At 38.2% G+C, this 23156-nt stretch overlaps 1 protein-coding gene across 6 annotated transcripts in view; it reads left to right on the top strand.

Annotated features, from left to right (window-relative positions):
* Nucleotides 1-23156, top strand: part of cdh4 (cadherin 4, type 1, R-cadherin (retinal)) — a 490519-nt gene that overhangs the window by 154983 nt on the left and 312380 nt on the right. For 4 of the 6 annotated variants that reach the window (XM_083534056.1, XM_083534054.1, XM_083534053.1 and 1 more), the window contains 2 exons: nucleotides 12027-12253; nucleotides 19928-20077. The exons of the other annotated variants lie outside the window; for them this stretch is intronic. In XM_083534056.1, the coding sequence (XP_083390182.1) occupies nucleotides 12027-12253; nucleotides 19928-20077 (377 nt within the window). The remainder of the gene's footprint in view (nucleotides 1-12026; nucleotides 12254-19927; nucleotides 20078-23156) is intronic. 6 annotated transcript variants of the gene reach the window in all.

Below are 23156 nucleotides of genomic sequence, written 5' to 3'. Positions count from 1 at the left end.
AGAAAGTTTTACTGCATCAGCTATATATGGTTAAAATGACAATTAACTTGACTTGAAGTTGCCTTTGTGCCCAGTAGTATTATCATACTGGATCAGGTTTGGGTCTCCTAGTTCAAGTGAAGGGAAAATTAAATGCTGCCGAATCCAATGAAATCCTACACAATTGTGTGCCTCTAACCTTATGGTAAAAGAATTGGGAAGAACCACATATGGGTAAAAAGGTGTAACATTACTTTTGTCCAGTTTGCAGTCCAGCATTTACATGTATGCTGAATGAATATTATAATTAGAAATGCATCATCAATATATTGTAATGCCATAGAATTCATATCAACATACAAATCATTTAATAGATTGTTTTTTAATGAAGTATCTCTTTTATATTCACACTACCGCCACCGTGCGATATATAATTTATTTTATTTTCACGGGAAATGATACCCTAAGCAGATATCATAAAACTAATAAACCGTGACGATTTGGGTTTGTTTGTTTGGCATGCCATCGCTCTTGCTAAACTTCCGTTTCTAGTTTTGATCCCATTAGCAAATGAGGTTCAATTGTACATTAGGCGGCTGCTTTAGTGTATACTTTTTGTACAACGCACACAAAATCCCTGGCGTATTACTATAGCAGGTGTATTACTTTAAGCACACTGACACTACGGCTTTATGAAGGATCTTTTACTTGCCACAGACTCGACATTTTTATGTTTCTCATAGAGCAGTGAATAAATATGTAGACGAGTCTCTGCTGCAAGTAATGAGATCTTTTGTTTCTGCTTTGTAGCATAATATCAATTTTAATGCTATCTGTTGGATATACACTATTATTCTGTGGGCATCAGCATAACGCATGTAGCATTACTGGCAGTTTTAGCAATGAAGAAAGTATCAAATGCTTCATCTCTGTCTCGTTCTGTCTCTTTCTTTAACACACACACACACACACACACACACACACACACACACACACACACACACACACACACACACACACACACACACACACACACACATTTTGCTTTGCTGCAGTGCTCAGATCAATCAGCTCCACACGCTCTGTTTACATTCGTTCATTCTTCAATAAACGATTTATCCTGGTCCAGGTTTCGGAGAATCCTGAGCTTATTCCGGGAACATTGAGCATTGACCGTAAGGTGAGACTATTCTGTCACAGGTCATCTCTCCTTTTCTTTCTCTCTCTCCCTCTGTCCTATATTTCTTTTTCAGATAGTTCTTCACAAGGGTAGGAATATTTTCCAAAAATGAAACCAAAAGGTTTGGAATTGTAGCATCAATTAGCTGCATAAAATATAATGTGAATGGAAGGTCACAGTACGACTAACACGCCTGTGAGTTTGTACATTGTTCGGTTTCTGGTCAGTAGCAACACAAATGAATCATCTCTTCCCACAATATTGTCACATCTGTTAATAGAAGCAATATTAGTGCAAAACCTTCTTTAATATTTGAGAAGCCAGAGCTCCAAATCCAGGCTTCACTCGTCAAAAATCTGCACAGATTGTGGTGGAGGATGAGGTTGAGGTTCTCGCTCGCTCTGAACAGACCTGATGAATGTGTTGATCAGCTGTGATCTCTTCTCGGGTTAATTGCTTTTGTACTGGTGCCAGTTTGTCCGTCAAGATGATGCTGGGATTCACAAACACATCCACACGACGGTTCTGACGGATGGATCAGTCGATGAACACAGACGTGCGAATCCCTCTAGAGAGGCCTCTATAATGCAGATATCATTCATGTTGCATGTGGCATCACCTTAATTGCCAAAGTATTAACTGACCTTCATCATATATCAGTCGAAAGGTCTGGATTTATTTCTAATTCGGGGATCTATTAACTTTGGGCTGAGAGAAATCCACATGAACCATATACTGTATGCTAAAACATATAAGCTCCTCATTTCAAATGCCGTTTTTAGTTGATTTGGAGCGTTTCTTAAATCATCCTTATATTTGCGAACCAGTAAGTGCACCAAACAATTGTACAAACAGCACAATACATTGGATCAAAATCCTTAGTTTATCTCTCAAAAGTAACTATTTGTGTCAACGAACATTTCATTCCCATTAGAATGAAAAGTCTCTTCGTCAGAGTTCACAAACAAAATCGTCAAAACGTTTGCTCGTGTTGTCAGTATGATGGCGCAGTTTCAGGATTTCTTGATATAATCTAATTATATTAAGGGACTGAAAATGCACAAAACTTGACTTCCTTTTGTGCCATATATGAATTTTAGCAGCACAAATTCATTTATTTGAGTGAATATTTGATTCATATTGATTGCAAGAAACCGAACAGGATTCACCCTTTTACTGTACTGAACACGTGTTCGTTCGTTTCTTAGTTGTTCATCCATGTACAGAATGTATAACTCTGTGTTTTGCTCTGTCTGTATTCACTCTCCATCTGAATGTTCACGAGATTCACCTTTGACCTGTTTTGAGAGAACTAGTTGATTATTGGTGGATCTGATGCCGTTCACTCGCCTTAATGAGTGACATTCAAGGTTCATCTGCACAATTCATCAGTTTAACACATTTACAAAAAAACAAAGTTTATTAGGAATTTTAGACGACAGATTCTAACAGCTGGTTTAACCATTTTGCATTTAATGACTTGTACAATGAAACTGATACTGAGATGATTTGGGGGTTAAAACCATTTGGGTGAAACCAGTATAATATATTTTGATCAACATGAACATAAACAACTGATAATGTAGGAAATAGCGGACACTTATACACAATCCATTAAATGATGTACAAAAGCTTTCGCAATTTGATCAAAGAAACTGAAATGAACAAGTAGTTTTGAGAATTTCGTTTCTGATCTGAGAAACGCGCCGAAGCAACTGAGAAAAATAGAGACCTCATTATTATAACCTCTTTACTACCTTTAAATTATGATCATTTCTGTTGCGTTTAATAAGACAAAGCGTTCTTTATAAAACAAGGAATATACCGGTAGTTTGTTTAACTTTTTTAAGCAAAAAAAAAAATTATCATGAAATGAGATTGGTGGTTTATATCATGTATTTATTATATAACATGACGACTACAGCCACGCTATTGCAGTCGTATATAGAATTCAGACAGGATATTATTTGGAACATCTTGTACAAGTAACAATCATAAAAATTCCCCTAAAATTGCCTTATAAAAAAGAGGCTTGCGGATGGAGTGGGAAGCCAGTGGTAAGACTGGTAAGGATCACACACCTGTGCATAGTTTTATTAATACGTGTGCTCTGTTTCAGCTGCACAGAGTATAAAAAGGGGCGAGATGAGAGCCGTGGGCTAGAGAGAGAGAGATGGACACACTGAGCAGTGTGTTTTTGTGTGTGTGTGTGTTAAGCGCTAAAAGACTGAAAAGTGAAAGCAAACGTGAAAACGTGACCGTGGCAAAATAGAGCCGATTCTTTTGTTGAAAACCCGTCGCCTGCCTCTCATTCCCTGCTCTGTGAGCCATCGAGCTCTCCACAGGTATGTTATTATTCCAAAACTGAATTCACTGCACCTGAAGTTTGTGCCCTGCTGTATTTTGTATTTTTTTTTACTAGGTATGTAAACTACTGAGGGATTTCTTGCACGGATGCTTTTGTAAAACTGACTGCTGAACCGTAATGACGACTTGTCCGAATAAATTGGAGCTCATTAAAACGATGGAGGGGATTATTAGAGCAAATGGAGACTAAATGTTGGATGGGATGTTTAAAAAAGCAAATATATGTACAAATATAATGGTCAGGTGTCCACAAACCGTTCATATGGGGTTTGTTATGTTCAGTGAATATAATTATAATAAGTAATACCGAATATGTCAAGTCTTTGAGAATGGTAGCAAAACTATCATCAATGCTGGAGAACGTCTCTCACCCCCTGTATGTAACCGTTTCATCGTTGAGCAGCTCCTTCAGTGTCAGACTGTTACATCCTAAGTGTCTGAAGGAACGATACAGAAGGTCTTTTCTCCCTGCTGCTATTAGACTTTACAATCAAAGCTGCTCCCAGTAAACGAGTCACTATAATACACACTGGTATTACTGTTTAACTGTGTAATAACATTACCTGTGTGCAATATTACCTGCAATACGTGCAATACCACCTGTGTGCAATACTACCTGCAAAACGTACTTATTTGGTATTTATACATTGTACCGTGTATCTACTGTGTATTATAGTATGTGTATATTTTTTTATATATTTGCATTTATTTTTATTTCTTTCCTTCGCTGCTGTAACAAAGAAATTTTCCCGCTGTGGGACGAATAAAGGTACAGTAAGGAAAATAAGTATTTGAACACGCTGCTATTTTGCAAGTTCTCCCACTTAGAAATCATGGAGGGGTCTGAAATTGTCATCGTAGGTGCATGTCCACTGTGAGAGACATAATCTAAAAAAAAAAATCCAGAAATCACAATGTATGATTTTTAAACTATTTATTTGTATGATACAGCTGCAAATAAGTATTTGAACGCCTGAGAAAGTCAATGTTAATATTTGGTACAGGAGCCTTTGTTTGCAATTACAGAGGTCAAACGTTTCCTGTAGTTTTTCACCAGGTTTGCACACACTGCAGGAGGGATTTTGGCCCACTCCTCCACACAGATCTTCTCTAGATCAGTCAGGTTTCTGGCCTGTCGCTGAGAAACACGGGGTTTGAGCTCCCTCCAAAGATTCTCTATTGGGTTTAGGTCTGGAGACTGGCTAGGCCACGCCAGAACCTTGATATGCTTCTTACAGAGCCGCTCCTTGGTTATCCTGGCTGTGTGCTTCGGGTCATTGTCATGTTGGAAGACCCAGCCTCGACCCATCTTCAATGCTTTAACTGAGGGAAGGAGGTTGTTCCCCAAAATCTCGCAATACATGGCCCCGGTCATCCTCTCCTAAATACAGTGCAGTCGCCCTGTCCCATGAGCAGAAAAACACCCCCAAAGCATGATGCTACCACCCCCATGCTTCACAGTAGGGATGGTGTTCTTGGGAACGGTGGTCCCAGCTCTTTTCGGGTCATTGACCAGCTCCTCCCGTGTAGTTCTGGGCTGATTTCTTACCTTCGGAGATTGACAGTCATGTTTAGCTTCTTCCATTTTCTAATGATTGCAAATAATCATACAAATAAATAGTTTAAAAATCATATATTGTGATTTCTGGATTTTCTTTTTAGATTATGTCTCTCACAGTGGACATGCACCTACGATGACAATTTCAGACCCCTCCATGATTTCTAAGTGGGAGAACTTGCAAAATTGCAGGGTGTTCAAATACTTATTTTCCTCACTGTATATCTTATCTTATCTTATCTTATCTTATCTTATCTTATCTTATCTTATCTTATCTTATCTTATCTTATCTTATCTTATCTTATCTTTGCACAGTTGAGTTTTCCATCACAGGAAACATTTTAATGATCTGGGAAAGTACGCAAAGGTTGATACGTTTGGTGAATCATCTGAAACACAGTTGTAAGACAGCACAAGACCTTTATTTAGGGTCCAGAACATTTTCCATAATTCGTGCTGTAGTTGTAATGGAATGCATTATCTTTGCGCTCCCAGCAGACGGTAAACCACAAGCACACAGATTTTCATGTGTATGCTGTGATTAAGTACAAGTCATTGAACCAGGCAGAGCATTCGACCTGGCTGTTTGCTTCACTGAGCGTGACGGTCATTGTCAGACCTTGTGTCAGAATGGTTGGTTCACAAGGGACAAGTGTGTGTGTGTGTGTGTGTGTGTGTGTGTGTGTGTGTGTGTGTGAGAGAGAGATGGTTGACTGGCTAAACAGAATTGTCTGCTCTCACAACCACTCTCAGCACCTGGTTTAGGACCTGAGGCCTCTGCCGAACATTCCAGCACTTGCCTTTGGGACACCAGACCGCTGTACAGTCCAACTGCTTCAAAATATCCACATCCACTTTTGCGAAATGAGCAAAGCGGCTCTGTTAGCGTAAATGAGAACGACACAGGGCTGAGTTGTTTTTTTTTTTTTTACCTTTTCTAACCAAGCACTTGCTAACCTGCTGAGAGAACAAATCGCTGGCAACCTCCTGCCTGAATTCCTTGTGCAGGTGAAAGTGACGGCACAGCAGGAGAAAAACAGAGAGGAAAATGAGAGAGTGAGAGTGAGAGACAGGGTGAATCGAGTTGCTGTCTGTTCTGTTCTCTCTGCCATGTTCTTTTTCTCTCTTTCTAGTTCTTTCACAGCTGCCCAATAGACTTTGAAATGTCCAGGAGAAGTGCTACCTCTACTTTCAGAGCTAAAGTAGAATGTTTTTTTTTTCCCCTACAGTTGAAATCCCTTTATAAACTTTCTATAAACACACACAACACGGCACAGGTTGGAGGGTCTGAAACATTTTTAGGTAGCTGTGTATTTATCTGCACGCTTCATTTACAATTATTATAAAACTGCCACAAAAAATGCGTTAATGTGGAGAATTGAACGACAAGGATTGCTGTTAAATGGAATACGATGCATGCTCCTGGATTTGTTTTTTTTTAGAAACTGCACTATCCTGGTTGCGGTTGCAGTGGATCCTGAAATACTCTGTATGAAATCATCCCAGGGTGCCACTCACATGCCCATTCACACATCCGGGCAAGTTTGAGTCCCAAATCATGTTTTTGGGAGGTAAGAGAAAATCTAAGATCCAAAAGGAGACCTACATGGGCAGGATGAGAACATGTGTAACTCTTTCCTGAGATTGGGATCCAATGAAATGTAAAGTATGTATTTTTGTATCTTTGTGACATATTAAATTCACTCAGTAGCAAAAGATTCCCACTTTCTTGCATTAACCAGAGCCTTTAAATTCTGCTCTAAGTCCTGTTTCTCAGGTTGATGCATTGATGCATTTCCTTATTTCGGGTGGTGATGAAGAATTTTAAGCAGAATGTTTCTATTGCATTCAATTTAATTTGATTACAATTACATTTATTGTCATAGCAGAGTTGCAAAGTGTGTGTGTGTGTATATATATATATATATATATATAATGTAAATATAAAGAAAAATGTTTTAATATAATGCCTGCTTGGTTAAATAATATATAAAATATTTATAATATTTAATAAAAAAAAAAAAGAATTAATGCAATATATTTTTTATTATATTGATTAATTTGTGTAATCAATTAAATTGCCACAAACTAAATTAATTATATAAAATTGAATAAATAATAATAAAATGTTTTTTTTATTTATTTTTTATTAAATAGTTTACGTGTTAGACCCCATTTGGGTAATACAGGTGTGTATGTATGTGTGTGTGTGTTTTACATTTAATGTTAAATCTTTTTAGAATATGATCTACATGACTGTTCTACTTATTTCAGCAGGCTTTAACAAATGTCTTTATTCCTTCCATGCTCCATTTATTCACTATATGTGGATTTGGCAGGATTTTCTTGTTTTAAGAGAAATTCTTGAAGCCGGACATAAACGCTAAAGAATCCATGTTCCTGGTGAGCGTCTAAAGCTTGTTCTTTAGCGTTTTTATGCATGCGCAAAACCAATCTTAATTAGCCTCAGTGAAACTGCGCTAACTCTAATTTCTTTTTTAATACCCCCTGGCATTGCTGGGTATGTTTTCAAGGTTAATAATGATAAAATGCGCTCCATGTGTACATTTGGGTATGAAAACATGTATCGTTACACCCCTACACGGTAGTGCAAATGACATAAATAGTGTATAGTAAAGGGATGGGTCAGACTGGAAATGTTCACTTTATGGTTCATAATGGAAATGTACTATTCAGTGTCTAAGTTCAGCTTTTGGTTAAGAATACTCTGTACATCAAGTGCTTAATCGAAGTTCATAGGTTTGGAAATACAGTATAATCAGAGTAAATAGCGCTGGAAACTATTGTGCACATCATTATACCACACACGTTTATTCTGCTATGAACAATACAGCAAACTGTGAAATATTTCCCGCATCCGTACACGATAGCATAAGGTGTTTTTGCATCGTTCATGCAAATTATACATGCTCTGAAACTGATGAAGATTATACATGCTTGGAGACACAAGCAAAACATTTTCATACGTGCAATTACTCCCCGCAGCAGCCGAGTATATAGCTCTGATTAATCAAGTCTGTCAGTTATTCAGCTGTTGTTGTGAAGCAATCTGAGCAGTCGTTTGACGTCTTGATAAAGAAGAATTGCTGCGTTCATTTTGACTGAATAGTAAAGAAATGTCTGATGGGTGATGTACAGGATCACTTAGTTTTTGTTTTTTGTTTTTTCTCTATCAGCATGAGTTATATAAACTCTTTCAAACTAGCTGTTCTCTTTAATGTAGAAAAGTCAGAGGAAACTTCAAATTATCTAGGCTGCTTTTGGCCTGTAGCAGAGCTTCCATGGAAGTCAATTAATATTTCATTCGCACAAACAATGCTTCGGTCTTTCCTAAAGCAAGAATGCTGAATTTGGCTTTTGCCTGAGACGTGCGAATGGAAAACGGACGTTTCTTGTGTAGTAAATTCTGCATCTTTTCCCAGTGCGCATATATGCGTAATGTATCTCACCTTCCGTTGTGTGGATGCTGAGCAGGTGGTCTATAAATCCAAAACCGACCAGGAAAAAAATGAAATGAAGAATGTGTGCGAACTCACCACAACTTTATTAGGAATGAATAGTTGCTAAGCAGTCTCAATTCTTTTGAACATGGATTCCACAATAAATCAGACTCCTTCAAGACTGAGGAGGCCATTAAACATCTGTACACTGTCAAGTCAAATCAAACAAATCAAATTGTATTTGTCACATACATGTTTACATTGAGTATGACATGAAATGCTTTTTTACCACTGTCCAGTACTGAAGAATGTACAAATACAAATTGAAAATAGTAATATTAAAAATATAAAGTATAAAATATAAGTATAAAAAATGGCTTGGTATGGATATGACAGAGATATTGACAGTAGTCCAGATTTAAGATTTTCAGTGTCACTGTACCCATTATTACATTAGTGAAGCCAGTGCCATGGCACATTATCATACAGGAAGTATCCTTAATAAAAAGGGTGACTTGTGGCCATTAAGGGACACATGTGCCATTTGGATCCCACTTCATGTGGAGTTTGGACACTGGACCTCCTTGAGAGGCTCTGGCATGGAGAAGCTGGTGTTGGATCTGTGATGATCGCGAATGTTGAGCTTTTTAATGAGTGGCTCAGCAGCTCCTAGTTTTATAACCACAATGACTGTATAAGACTGTAGAAAGAACATTACTCATAATCTTACTTTCCAGTGCTCATGTTAGTTCTCACTCTCCAGTGCTCTGTATTTTTTAAAGACTATAATCACACTCTTGATGTCACCCCTATGAGGATGGGTTCCCCTTTTTCCCCCCGTCTGGTTTCTTTCAAGGTTTCTTCCTCGTAACATCTAAGGGAGTTTTTCCTTGCCACAATCCAATTGCCTGCTACAATCCAATTGCCTGCTCATCAGGGATAAATGCACACCGTTCATCTTAACTGTTAAATTTTGTAAAACTGCTTTTAAACAATATCTGTTGTGAAAAGCGCTATAGAAATAAACTTGACTTGACTTAATCAAAAAAGCTGTGCGATTTAAATGATGCTCTATTGGTATCAGGCCAAAAATGTGCCAAAAAATGTTCCCATTAGACCAGCAGTAACCTGCACTATTGAAAATGCATTTTGCCTCCATGGATTTATTTCTTTGGTTGCCAAATTCTGACCTTACCATCTACATCTATAAAGGATTTTATTTCGGTTGCTTTCTAAACATGTCCAGATGGTCTCGCTGACATCAAGTTGGTTTAGGATCTAAAAAATAAATTGCAGCTTTGAGTGCAAAATGACCTTTAAACAGACTTTATAATGCCAGAAATTTACTTCTGGTTGAGATGCATGCGAAAGAAACCCCCGTTCACATAACATTAACATGCGTCATGGATGATGGGATCACAAGCAGGCGGGTGATTAGGAATACATCTCCAGTGACCACTTGCGATCATATTTCATGCATCGCTTCCACTGGAGAAAGGCTCTCTTGGAAATAACGTCGGTCTTCCACTGCATTTATTTCCAGGCAGAATTGAAAGACGAATCATACCTTTAGAACCCGTACAGAGTAAATGTTTCTAGCATTTTAATCGCGTGGTCTGTGAATGAAACTTTTAAATGAATTAGATGAGAAGCTATAAAAAAGCGTTTTCCTTTGCTGGTATAGCATCATCTTTATCCATCAACCACGCATCAGGGCACTTTACGATTCAGCCCAATTTTCAAACAGTGGAAGACTCTCAATGATTCTATATTTTCCGGCTAGAGCAATGACTCACTCGATTAGCTGTTTGACCACGTTATAGGTGACGGCTGAAACAAATGGCCACCTCCTCCTAATCAAAGCTGCGTGTTCTTTCTTTGTCCAGCGTTACACAATTTCGGTGGGACTATATGATTGTGTCTGTGATTCTTCAATCTAAAATTGATGTCTTCTGTGGTTTAGCAGAGTGCATTTGGACTTGATCCCGGTACATGAGTAACATAAATAAAGCGACACTCTTTTTACCAGGTGTTTGTGAGAGGACCACATGCCGTCAATGAAGGAAGTAGTTCCTGTGCACTGAGGGGGTGAATGTTTTTAAACTGCAGAATTTTGGGGGGATTTTGAATCATTTTATCCTTCAAAATGCATGTTAATGCAGCAGAACTCAGCTTTCAGCTCAGCTTGTGTTTTCTGTAGCTAGCACTGGGAAGCTGAAAAATGTTTTATGTAAGGCATCTTCTGCTTGTGTTTTATATATATATATATATATATATATATATATATATATATATATATATATGTGTGTGTGTGTGTGTGTGTGTGTGTGTGTGTGTGTGTGTGTGTGTGTGTGTGTGTGTGTGTTTTCTTCTGATGTTGGTTTGGGGGACAGGGTCATGCTATTGTCAATATGTTCTTCATAAAGAGTCCTACTTATTGCTCTCTCTCTTTCTCTCTCTCTCTCTCTCTCTCTCTCTCTCTCTCTCTCTCTCTCTCTCTCTCTCTCTCTCTCTCTCTCTTTTTCTCTCCCTCTCTCTCTCTGTCTCTTTCTTTCACTCTTTCACTTTTCCCATATTTTTTGTTGCTGTGCTTTGACAGCTGCGTGTACATATGTATGTGCCCTGTACTATATGTTTCTGGACATGGCTTGTGGCTTCTTGGATGTAAGTGGGTGTAAATGACTGGGAGGCAGAACATAAACTCAGCATATGTTTTCTGAATGTTATCCATGAGCCATAATCGTTGTTCATCGCCGAGAATAAAATACAGGCAGCCAGAGTTCTGGAGCTAGCCCAGCACAAAGGTGAAGGTCAAAACCAGAAAAACAAAAACAACAGAACAAGGCTAGGAAGCATCCAATATCAATGGACGAGACAAAACAAAGAACCAGCCAGATATACACAGACGAGCAGAACAGGTGCACACAGAGGAGGAAATAACCGACGGCAAGACTAAAATAGACACCAAGACGCGAGCACATGGCAAATCTATGACATTAGGAATGGTGGTTAGAAAGTCTGACATTGTGTATTGTTTCATACATTTCATTATTTAACTATGACAGAGCAAAATACATAAAAATGCTTTATTTTGGCATCCAAGTAGTGGTCTTCTCATGGTCCTTTCAAGTCATGGTCTTGCCAAGATATACCATAGATAGCTAGGCTGTGTGATGTTTAATTTTGTAAAGCACAAATTGAAGAAACCAGCAGTTTAGTCTTTTTTTCTGTAGATTTCTTTTGTTTATTTAAAAAGACTGACTCACTGCCAAGTTTTTCTTCTAAACAGACAAAGTCTGTCAAATTCTGTCATACAGTTCTGAGTGCGTTTTGCAGCAATGAAGACCAAATGTTCTAGTTTTATATCGTTTAGAAGGCCCTCTGCTGTTTTACTTGATGCAATAAGTATTTATAATTTGCCAGGATTTAATAAATATATATATCCCCCTAATAATTCCCTCTGCTCGTTTATTCTGTTTAGTGAAGTTCGAGGCTTGTCATCTGAATGAGCGGATCAGCTTCGAGAGCAGCGACCCCAAATTCAGCGTTCGTCCCGACGGCTCTCTTTACGCCGAGCAAGACGTAACGAGCCCGCCCGAGCCTATACAGTTCGTGGTGACTGCTCAGAGGAGCATCGACACGCAGGTCTGGAGGACGATTGTTAAACTGGTCATCATCAGACACCCACATCCTTCCCGTATAAACCAGGTGAGTCTTTGCAGGAAATTAATAAAAAAGCTCATTCCATCCTGGTGATAAATCAAAGTAAGAAATAAATAAAAATTACAGTCTGTATCGTCCTCATCTCTTCATCCTCGTAGAATCTCTCGAGCATTAAAATCCAATACAGATCCCTCATATTTAATTGCAAATTCCATTACAGAACATTGCCTGTGGGGGAAAAACGGGAAGAAAATCACCAAACATTTATATTTGAAGTCTGTAGGCGGTTTTAAAAATGAAGTAATATATGTGATGTAGGCATCTCTCCTATAGAACTAGCTTTTTTTTTATTTCCCTTTTTAATCAGGTGGATCGTGCTTTTGAATTAAGGAATCACAAGGCTTGGGATTAAATTTCTCACCAGCACTGCACATGGCAATTATAAAGTGCAGAGAATAATTGACACCGATTAAGTTAATCTTGCCACCCAGGTAATGTGTTTGTGCCACCTGCATGATGCGGCACTACAGCAATAATGAATTGTGCTTCTGCATTATCAGTTTGAAAAAAACAACAACTGGTTATCAGCTGATTCATTCAGGTTTAGTGGATCTGAGTTTCTTTCTTTCTTTCTTTCTTTCTTTCTTTCTTTCTTTCTTTCTTTCTTTCTTTCTTTCTTTCTTTCTTTCTTTCTTTCTTTCTTTCTTTCTTTCTTTCTCTCTCTCTCTCTCTCTCTCTCTCTCTCTCTTTTCTCTCACACACAAGTATACATCTGATCATTCACTTTCGTGGAAAGGCATTTTAATTTGAACGGAGATCTTTTAGCATACGTTTAACTCTGGGCAAAACACCAAACGGCGTAATCTAATTGTATTATGTAAATGTGCAAATTCATCTCCAGACAATAGTCACTCCTAGACACATTTGCTCATGCTTATCCGAGTAAATCCACTGGAAAGCACATGCCGATGCAACCGTAATTCGCGACCATAGCGTATGAGTAATCAGACCATGTTTCATCATGACTGCTCTGTGACAATGCCTTTAAATTTGACATGTTCATCTTCATGTCATTCTTTCCAATTCTAATCCATTCGTATGGTCCAGAACAGAAAGTTACCACATTACTAACTTAGGGCTTGTATTTGAGGTGAAGTGATGAGGTTGTGCAACCATACTGAAATAGCGAAACTGATAGCAGACTTCAGATGTAACTTCAGAAGTGTGTGGAACCTTTTATCCACGAAAGGTTTCTAACTACACTCAGAAGCATTTAAAACACACACACGCACACACACACACACATACACCCATGCAAAAAATAATAAAACAATAAAATAAAATGTACATATAATTAGATAATTAGATATAAACCGCATTAACAGAAATTTCTTCTAAAGACCTTATAATAAATATAAAATAATATATATAATAAATATAAAAGAGTCGACATTAAAACACTTTAAATGCAACACACATTTATTCACGACGTCCTTTCTTTACTCAGATCTGAAAAAAAAATCATAAATCCACCGACAAATGATTTTTAATGAATAAACATTTGTTATACCGATGTTACACCATAATTGCTTCTAAACATTCACGAGAATATTCTGTCTTGATGCTCCATATTGAAAACATTTTTTGTATATTTGTGCCGTGATTTAGTATTTTGCCTTCGCAAGTTGTGTAACATCCTACACCGAGGAAAACATTCATGGGGATGAAAGAGTTTTCATTGCTGTTGTCTAAAATCAAGGTCACATGTTGTGTGTTATCTCCCGGTGCAGAGTCAAAACCCTTCTTTTTCCTGGCTTGACGATGACAGGTAAATCTGTCCTCGTGATTATAAATCTGATTCCCCTTTGGAAAACCCAGCACACATCTGCGTTGACATGTACCTGGTTCATGCAAACGACCTTCCCGTTGGCCTTGGGACTATTCCTGAATCTAAAGTGACCCAAAAAGGATAAAACTGCAAGAAAGGACTACGACTTCTCCGGGGAGGAGGACATGTGCTCCCCTCACCGTGTCCCTAACCCCTCATATGTCCCCTCCCTTCTGTGCAGACATTTACAAAGAATCTGTGCCAGGCTGCTGAAGGACATCCACAAACACACACAGATATCCACATCCAAACAAATATCCTAAATGGGCTTTGGGATTAGAGCAGGATAATGAGTGTAAAAGGCCATGTATGGCTCCCTAACACAAATTGTTCTCTTGGCTGATTTGTTGGTCTCATGATAATATTATCTAATTCAAGCCACTGATTAGATATTCACTGAAGAGTGCAGTGTGGAATCTTTATACTTCGCAGTAAACTAGCTCGGTGTCATTCTTATTTTTCTCACCACAAAACCTTAGAAGTTGAAGCTCTGACCAGCAGTGTTGGGCAGTAACGCGTTACTAGTACTACTTTTGACAGTAACTAATACTGTAACGCGTATAGTAACTGCGTTACCGTTACCGTATGGTTCGTTGTCCGTTACTTTTTTAAATGAATGAATTTCGGCTGAAGTGTAGCCTACAGTCTGACCTGTTTACAGCAGAGTAGGATTGGTGAATGAACCACTGTAAACACGAAGAAGACGCACTGTGGGCGTGTCTCCGTTTATTCAGGTCTGTGCGGCAGTAATGGCGAGTCGAGGCGAGAGCAAGACGAGTTTCTCAAAGTGGAAATATGCTCATTATTTCACTTTAGTTGAGCATAAAGACCTTTTTAGTCAAATGTAAGCTGTGTCTTTCTGGTTCGAAGCTCGTATCTACTGCGATAAACAGAAACTCCAATCTGTTGAAGCTCCTCCAGGAACTTCATGCCTGAGGAGCTAGAAGCTAGAAGCTAACCCGGTGTTCTGTTCTACATTGTTGATAGTTTTCATACTTCAGCTGTGAAAGGAACATTTTTAAGAGCTCAACACAACAGCTTTTATGATGCAGAAGCCACTTTAGTTTTTGATTGTGAATATATTATTCAGCTTGTTTTGTTATTTATTTCAGAAATCCTTGTGATATATTCAGTTTGTGCAGGTCTGACTTTAATAAAATAGTGTTTAAACATTACTTTGTGTTTAAGTCAGTTTTGTGTTTGTATAGATGCATAAAAGGGCATTAACGGGAACATTAAAGAAGGTTCTTTAAAAAAAGTAACTAAAAAGTTACTTTTAACAGTAACGCATTACTTTTTGGTGAAAGTAATCAACAAAGTAACGGAGTTACTTTTTAAATAAAGTAACTAGTTACTATTTCTTAGTAACTAGCACAACACTGCTGACCAGAATCAAGCTGTTTCCCCGAGTTAAAGAACAAATGATTGATAGTTAATTATATTTCTAGTCACCTCAGACAAAGAAATGGCTAATTAGACAGCGTTTTTGTTTTAAGGATGTGCCCAACAAATATCAAAAATATACACCGAAAACACAAGTGGTTGTAGAATATGGGTAAACTATGCATATCGGGTTCGTGACCCTGCTCTTCTTTACAGTTTTCTGTCATAATTTGGCTATTACTGTATTTCAGATTGAATATAAAATGCATGTGCGGATTTCTTTGAAACGTGTCTACACTAAAGTACACGGAAATAACAGAAAAAACGCCGAAGTGCAACCAAATCGAATGAAGTAAATTGAGATGAGTTCCATCAGGCTTGGAACAGAGGGGAAAAAAATATAAGCCTGTTGTTTCTCTAGTTATTTGATGCTTAGGACCAGAAATGAAATAAAAAGAAAAGAATAAAAGGGAGTTGGGAGGCATATGGGAGCAGCCTCGCTGTGGGGATTTCAGTTCTGTCTTGAGTTCACTAGATATTAGTACGTTGCTTTGGAACAGAAACGGATCAACCACTGGGACTGTGTTTCTCTTCAGCATCTTTCATCCATCTCCAACGAGGCTCTTAGTATTTCTTGTTCGGTGCCTTGTATTGCTTGCACTTTTTATTTATTTGTTGTTCAAATATTCATGTGCGACTAAAAGGCAGTGGTGACCAGATAAAGAAAATAAGGTGACATGGTTCCCTGTTAAGGATCGTTTCAGCCATGTAGCCTCAGGGTCCCTGGTCCCATCATGGGCTCAGGTTAGAAATAATCCCACAGCTTTCCAGGTTGCTTGCTGCCGTTTTCTGTTTTGAGAAATAAAGAAAAAGAGACTTTGCGGTAGTTCTTGCCCAAACAACTCTCTCAAAACTACGCAGCAGCTTCTAAAGATTCTACAGAGGAATAATTGGTTAGATGAATCCTCACATTCTCACAAATGTACCTTGTATTTTTAGTAAGCCTGTTCTGGTATGGGAAAAGACTTTTGTGTATTGAATGTGACATCAGTTTTCTTCAGATGTCTTTGGCAAAGCTGTGGGCCTAAAGATGACCAGATGGCCATCGGAGACAAGGCCAGGGTGGGTTTTTTTTCTGGAGTTCAGGGCACCCGAGGCAGCTAATTCCCACTCACTGAACGTGTCTGTATGTCTTTGTGTCAATCTATATGGTACATACTCTCCACCATCTGTGGCATCCTACAGCACATTATACTTCTTCTAGCTTACTTTTCTGCCAGCAATATTCTCTGTTGTCGGCCTGCCAGCAATATAAATCCTTTTGTTAGTCATTCTGCTGGAAGTCAAGTTCCAGTGCTGTTGCTGCCATTGTTATGAGATATTAGCTCATTGTCTGAACAGAATTTTCTCAAGGTCCATGCTGATACGAGCCAAAATGAGATCATAATTGGATGAACATTGTGTCACTCTGTCTCTTTTACATCTGGCACAGGCAAGAGAGCGAGAGTATGAGAGCTGGCTTTGTGTTAATGACCTATATAAAAGTAATGTATAAGATGTAATCATATTTGTAATGTATTAGTAATGTATTAAACGTAACTGCATATAATGCTGTCGCTATAAAAATATATGAATACATTTCAAAATGCAATAAATCAGTGCTGCTGAATTCTTCAATCTGATTGGTCAAAAGGTGTTGATTATTCTTCCCAGCTGTGAGGCTTAATCCTAGGTTCACATTTATTATAATAAATGTACACTATATGGACAAAAGTTTGTGGTGAACTGATTGTCTTTTTTTGAACATCCCATTTCACATTTAGCCCCCATTTGCTCTTCTTCCACTCTTCTAGGAAGATGTTCTACTAGATTTTAAAGTGTGCTTGTGGAGATTTTGTGCTCATTCAGCCACAAGGTTGAGGCCTGAGGTGTAGTTTCTCTGAGATCTTCCACTCCCACCCATGTAAACCATATCTTCATGAAACTCACTTTGTGCATGGGGGCATTGTCAATCTGGAACAAGTAATTTATTTATTTATTCATTTGTATGCATATAGTTTTGTAGGAACAGTTTAGGAGAGAACCTCATATGTCTGGAAAAGTCAGGTGTCCCAGTACTTTTGTCTGTATAGTGTATTAGTATACACTTAGTATAGTATACTCTTAGTAAACTCAAGATTTTGGGAGGAGTGGGGGCTGAATGCTGCTATAGAGGCAGTGATACCAGGAACTAGCTTGTTTCATGACATTCCATAACATTAAATGGAATTGTAAATGGAAAAAAGTTCGGCTTCACTTATAAAACACTGTCATTTTTGACAAATTGCTGTGGTGCAAGAAAAATCAATCGTTCCAGACATAATGTTTTGAGAGAGTACTAAACTTTGGGGTGGTAACTCCTTTGTTAGTAAAAACAGTGCATTAATTATTTATTTCATATAACAGGAGTAAGTTAGTGTGCTGTAGATGGCACTCCCAGGGCACGGAACCTCAGGCCCAGGGTTTAATCCTAAGCTTAGACGATTGTGGATCCTGGCTTCCAATCCTATGTGACTCGAACCAGGATAAAGTGGTTGCTATAGATGAATGAAGGGTTTGGGAACTGAGAAACCTCCAGAGATTAAGGCTTCCCAGGGAAGAAAAGTTTTTTCTTTTCTTTCTTTTTTTTTTTTTTTTTCAGAGTAAGTCTTATTCAAGATTTAAACCCAGCTTTGAAATCAAGTCTAATGTCCCAGCCCTGCCAGTAAACTTTTATCACTAAAACAAAAAAACATTATTCAACCTGCAGCCTGTCCAAGTCCAAATTCCTCTTCTTGGTGACACCTTCTTCCTTGATCTCTGTCTCATCAGCAGGAGTTAGGGATAAAATGTTGATGAGCCAGGGTGAAGAAGAAGAGATCAGCCCTTCATCATCCATTGTTGCCTGTCTTTCTTCCTTCCTCCCATCCTCTCTTGCAATCATCCTGCATTTCATCTCCTGAGCCATTACAGTCACATCCAACTGAGATAAAACCGAAGAAAAAATGTTGCATCATTCTTTCAACTAATTTGAACAAGTGACTGTCTACATTGAATTCTGTACATTCAGGTCCAAATTTCACAAGACATACAAAGTATGCCATCTACACATTCCATGATATTAACAATTGCACCAAATAAGGTCTACTCTTTGGTAAATTGAATAGAAATGAAAGAAAACACAATTATTTATGATATTGCTCTCAGGCTTAAAACGAGCTGAATGTCTATAAGAATGTGTGCAGATTTTCATTTTCACATATAAAACCATGGATGCTTTCAATTTTGTTTTGTATTCCAGCTTGATTATGTGAATTGTGAGTTTATCACTTTGACTGCTATGACATCATCACTGTCAGTATTCATCTATAAAACAGTTATCCATAGCAACAGGACTGACGTAGTGACTAATTTTCTGACTCAATCTGAAAAAAAAAAGGCAGTGTTATTCAAAACTGCTGCAACAAACACTGACAATTGTCACCGATACACCCAGGCTCAAGAACATGTCCATGCGATCGGCTTCTAAACCTATAACGAGCAGGTTACCAGCAACCGCAATATTTTCTGGACTGTTTTTCTTTGTTTCTCTTGATATTTTGCCAGTCCAGTTCAACACTCTGAATGAATTGCCCCGACATACTGTATGTGCTGGCTAGCGGAGGCATGACTGTGATTTGTCATGCCGATTGAACCTTTGAGTAGGAACCCCACTGCTGGCTTGATAAGCTCTCTCTTGGACACAGGTGTTCTCATGACAAGCCTGAATTGCTTTGTAAACCTGACATGGAACGACACTGTGAAAAATAACAGCATGGGCAATAAAACAGGTGTGGAATGATGGGTCTTTCTTGGTATCTGGTTTCTTGGAGGTCTTTTGTGCTGACACTCTCAGTTGCTAGTGATGTCTTATTTTGAATGAGGTTACAGGTCTCATGACTCTCCTTCTAAATTAGATTCAGTCAGTTCTTAATGTAATATTGCCCCTTCGCAAGGCTCATAGATTATGCAGGATTTTTTGTAGGCTGAATTGAAAAAATATATCTTACTGAATTTATCTTTAAATTTTTTTTTAGGTTGAATTACCTGCATGTACATGGCACAAATGATTTTACTAAATACTAAATATATCTGCTATATATGGAAAAATAGCTCAAATATATCTAAAATAAATACTAAAAATACAAAAAGTTCTCAGGGAGCTGAAAATAAGAGCACCTCCTATCCAAATTTCCTTAATGCAACTCATCCATTGGAGGTTTCATAAGACATACACTAACCTTACTTTTTTTTAATAGGGTGCCATTTCTTTTGTTCGAATTTAGTTTATAGGGTAGTCTTGTTTCTCGTGAATGGGTTGATAATGGAATAAACTCATGCAATTTGAAACTGTGTCACAGTGTCAGTGTAATTTTTTCTTTTCCCCCCAGATTGTTGTCAAGGCCAATTCCCATCACAAGCACCATCACAATCTTAGTCACCACCAGCGAGGGTTTTCCACCAATAATTTGCACCGGCAAGACCGGATCATTTCTCCAATCAGTACGCCTGAACACGGCAGGAGAGCGTCTCCATTTTGGGTGAGTGAGCTCTAGCTTTGTACGATCATCTTTTGTACTACTGTAATTTGTGGACTATTAAACGCACCCATATATAAGCCGCATCCACTGAATTTGACAAAGATTTTATTTTGAACATAAATACACCGCACCTGTCTATAAGCCGCACTTGTCTATAAGCCGCAGGTGTCTACACTGAAACTAATGAATTTTCACAGGCTTTAACGAAAGACGGTGTCTGTTACACGGCTTGTATCTAAACAGTAGCCTACCAAGAAAGTCATTGTTCACTGTCTTCCTCCTTCATTTTACAACAATTTCTCTCGGGAGTTTTCTTTTGGCATCGTCATGCGTTTAAAAATCACCCTCGGTGAAGCTTTTCTCCCGATGCCGTGCAGCTCAGAACACAGGTGAAGTGTGTGTTTTCATGCCCGGTTGTTTTCCGCATGACGAATGATTCACATTTCCTGTAGACAGTCCGAGTGAGCGGCAGGTCAAACGTCAGAGGAACTTCATCCATATTTATGATGTGGTGCGGCCCGATTCAGTGGGAGCGCATCTGATTTAATATAAAGAGTTTCATTGGTTCACCTGAACCCGTTTAGCAATTTCATTGGTCTAATGTTATGGGGCTTGTGAAACCGGGAAGAACCCAGAAAAAATCCATAAATTAGCTGCTTCATTGGTTCAAAGAATGGGAAAAAATTTGCAGCTTATAGTCCGGAAAATACGGTATTAATATTAGACAGTTATAGACTTTACAAAAATTTCACATATGTGATTATACAAGTACTATATAAAGGTGCATTGATCAATGAACTGAAATTACACAACACATAAAACATGACTAATTTATGATTGAAGCTGCATGTGGAAAAATAACATGTACAAAAAAAAAAAATGAAAACAAACATTAAAAACTTGATGAATCATGAAAAATTATTCAGGTGGGGAAAATAACTGAATCATAAAAATAAACAGTAAAATAAATTTTCAATTAGAAAATGTGGAATAAATCACAGGTGAAAAGAAGTCATTTATGTAGGGGAAACTGAAACAAATTGCAAAATGTGTTTCGAAATGCAGGTGCACAGAAAAATCATATGTAAATAAATCAATAAAATCATGTTTACATGTGTAAGAAATGTATGGAGTCCAAGAGGCATAACTGTTTAAATTCACGTGAAAAGTGTGACTTTTTTGTAAAAGAAAACCCAAACTTTTCGAGTAAATATTCGATCGTATTCAATATTTCACAAGTCAAACAAAACAAAGTTTTACTTGTGAGCGTTGCCTCTAAATGATGAATGATAAATGATCAGAACTGTAGCTCTTGAGCCTCCTTGAGAAAGACTCTCCTATTTGAACCCTTGGGTCCATCCTTTTTCTGAAGTCCAAGGAGAACAGAAAGATTTCTGAATCACAGCATGACAAAAGAACATACTCAGGAGCCTCCATCCAGGTGAAGAAGAGTCTTAGCATTATCTAGTGTGGGGAATTGATCGCCGAAGGCATTCGGCGGGGTATAGGGGTCTCGTCGTTCTCGTGCTCCGAGAACAATTCGGGTCGCTCGAGAACCTCAAGACGAATGAGCGCGATTTGGATGGTTTATGATCTATGCAAATGTTGTGCTATACGTCTGCTGCAGTGCGTGTAGTGGAAGTGCCGTCTTTCTCTATTAGATTTATTTCTAGAAGTCAGCAGGGATTTTACTAGCCTGTACATCAGTAACACATCAGAACAGAAGCACAACTAAACAAAAACTACACACGCACCATCCACAAGGTCAGAGGGTGTTATCTATGCATGTGAAAACTCAGGTCTGTCTTATCTTTCAGTCAGGCCCCTCAGGATGGGTTGAGTTTTTCTGTGCACAAGCCTTTTCCTCACCTACTCTGTTGTGTCTGTGTACTTCTCTGATTACACATGGGGATTACAGCAATCTCTAAACACACTCATACACACACAAACACACACACACATGAACCAAGCCCAAAGAGGCAGATTAACAACAAGAAAAACTTGAACCACCCACAAAGTATGAAGTTTGCAAATGTGAAAAACAGCTTGGAATTAGTGGGAGAAATGGTTCTCTAACCTCATTCCCCACCTTTGCCACTTAAGACGTTCAGGCTTAGCAGACCTCCCTCTGTGGGTGTTTACATGTAGCACTTCTCGAAGACACAGTTGTCAGTTGCTATTTTTCAGCACTGAGAAAGGGTTACATCTGTGCACTCAGTGAGAAGATCCGAACTCCTTCAAGCACACAGGATTTTATTTTTACTTTTTTTTTCTTCTGGTATTGTTGTTTTGGGGGTCTATTGGGACATAGTTAAGAGCTGCAGAGTACTGCAGCTAAAATAATACACCAAACAGACTAGCATAGACAGGGAAAGAAAAAGTATTGACTCCTGATGTACAGATAATTATAATAAAACGAGGGCCGATCTCAAGCTCCACGTCAGTATGAATTAGCATGAGAGCATGTCGAAGGTAAAACCAGATTATACAGCACTAGCGTAACGATCGAGGCCCTTTAAAAGCAGCGGCAATATAGCAGGTAATGAAATGCATTATACATCGATTTATACATTTATTCATCCTGCTGCCCAGGGTGAATTAATAGTGAGGCAAAACTCTATCTAAACACCCAATTTGAATTCAAATACAAAAAGATCTGATGAGATTTGATTTCTATTTGCGATTAGGTGTGAATGGCATAGAGACTTATTAGTGCTTATTAGTGTTGGTGTTAAAAATCATTTAGTATTAAAACATTTCCATATAAAGAGACACTTTTATTCTGAATGTTTTTCTTAGACTTGATCTTTATTGGATTTGTACCTTATACTTAATTATGTGTTATATTTACAATGTTGTGCACATTATTAATTTAGTTGTTAGATCACTCCAGATCCAAACTCAGTGAATCACATTGAGATTTTACACACTACGTATAGATTTCAGTCAGCAACATTTAACAAATGTCTTGACTAATATCACACACACACACACACACACACACACACACACACACACACACACACACACACACACACACACACACACACACACACACAAATCACAGCTTGCCTCTTGC

Source organism: Silurus aristotelis (genome assembly GCF_946808225.1).
Source record: "Silurus aristotelis genome assembly, chromosome: 28".
In the NCBI taxonomy this organism is placed as follows: Eukaryota; Metazoa; Chordata; class Actinopteri; order Siluriformes; family Siluridae; genus Silurus; species Silurus aristotelis.
This window is presented reverse-complemented; position numbering and strand designations above follow the sequence as displayed.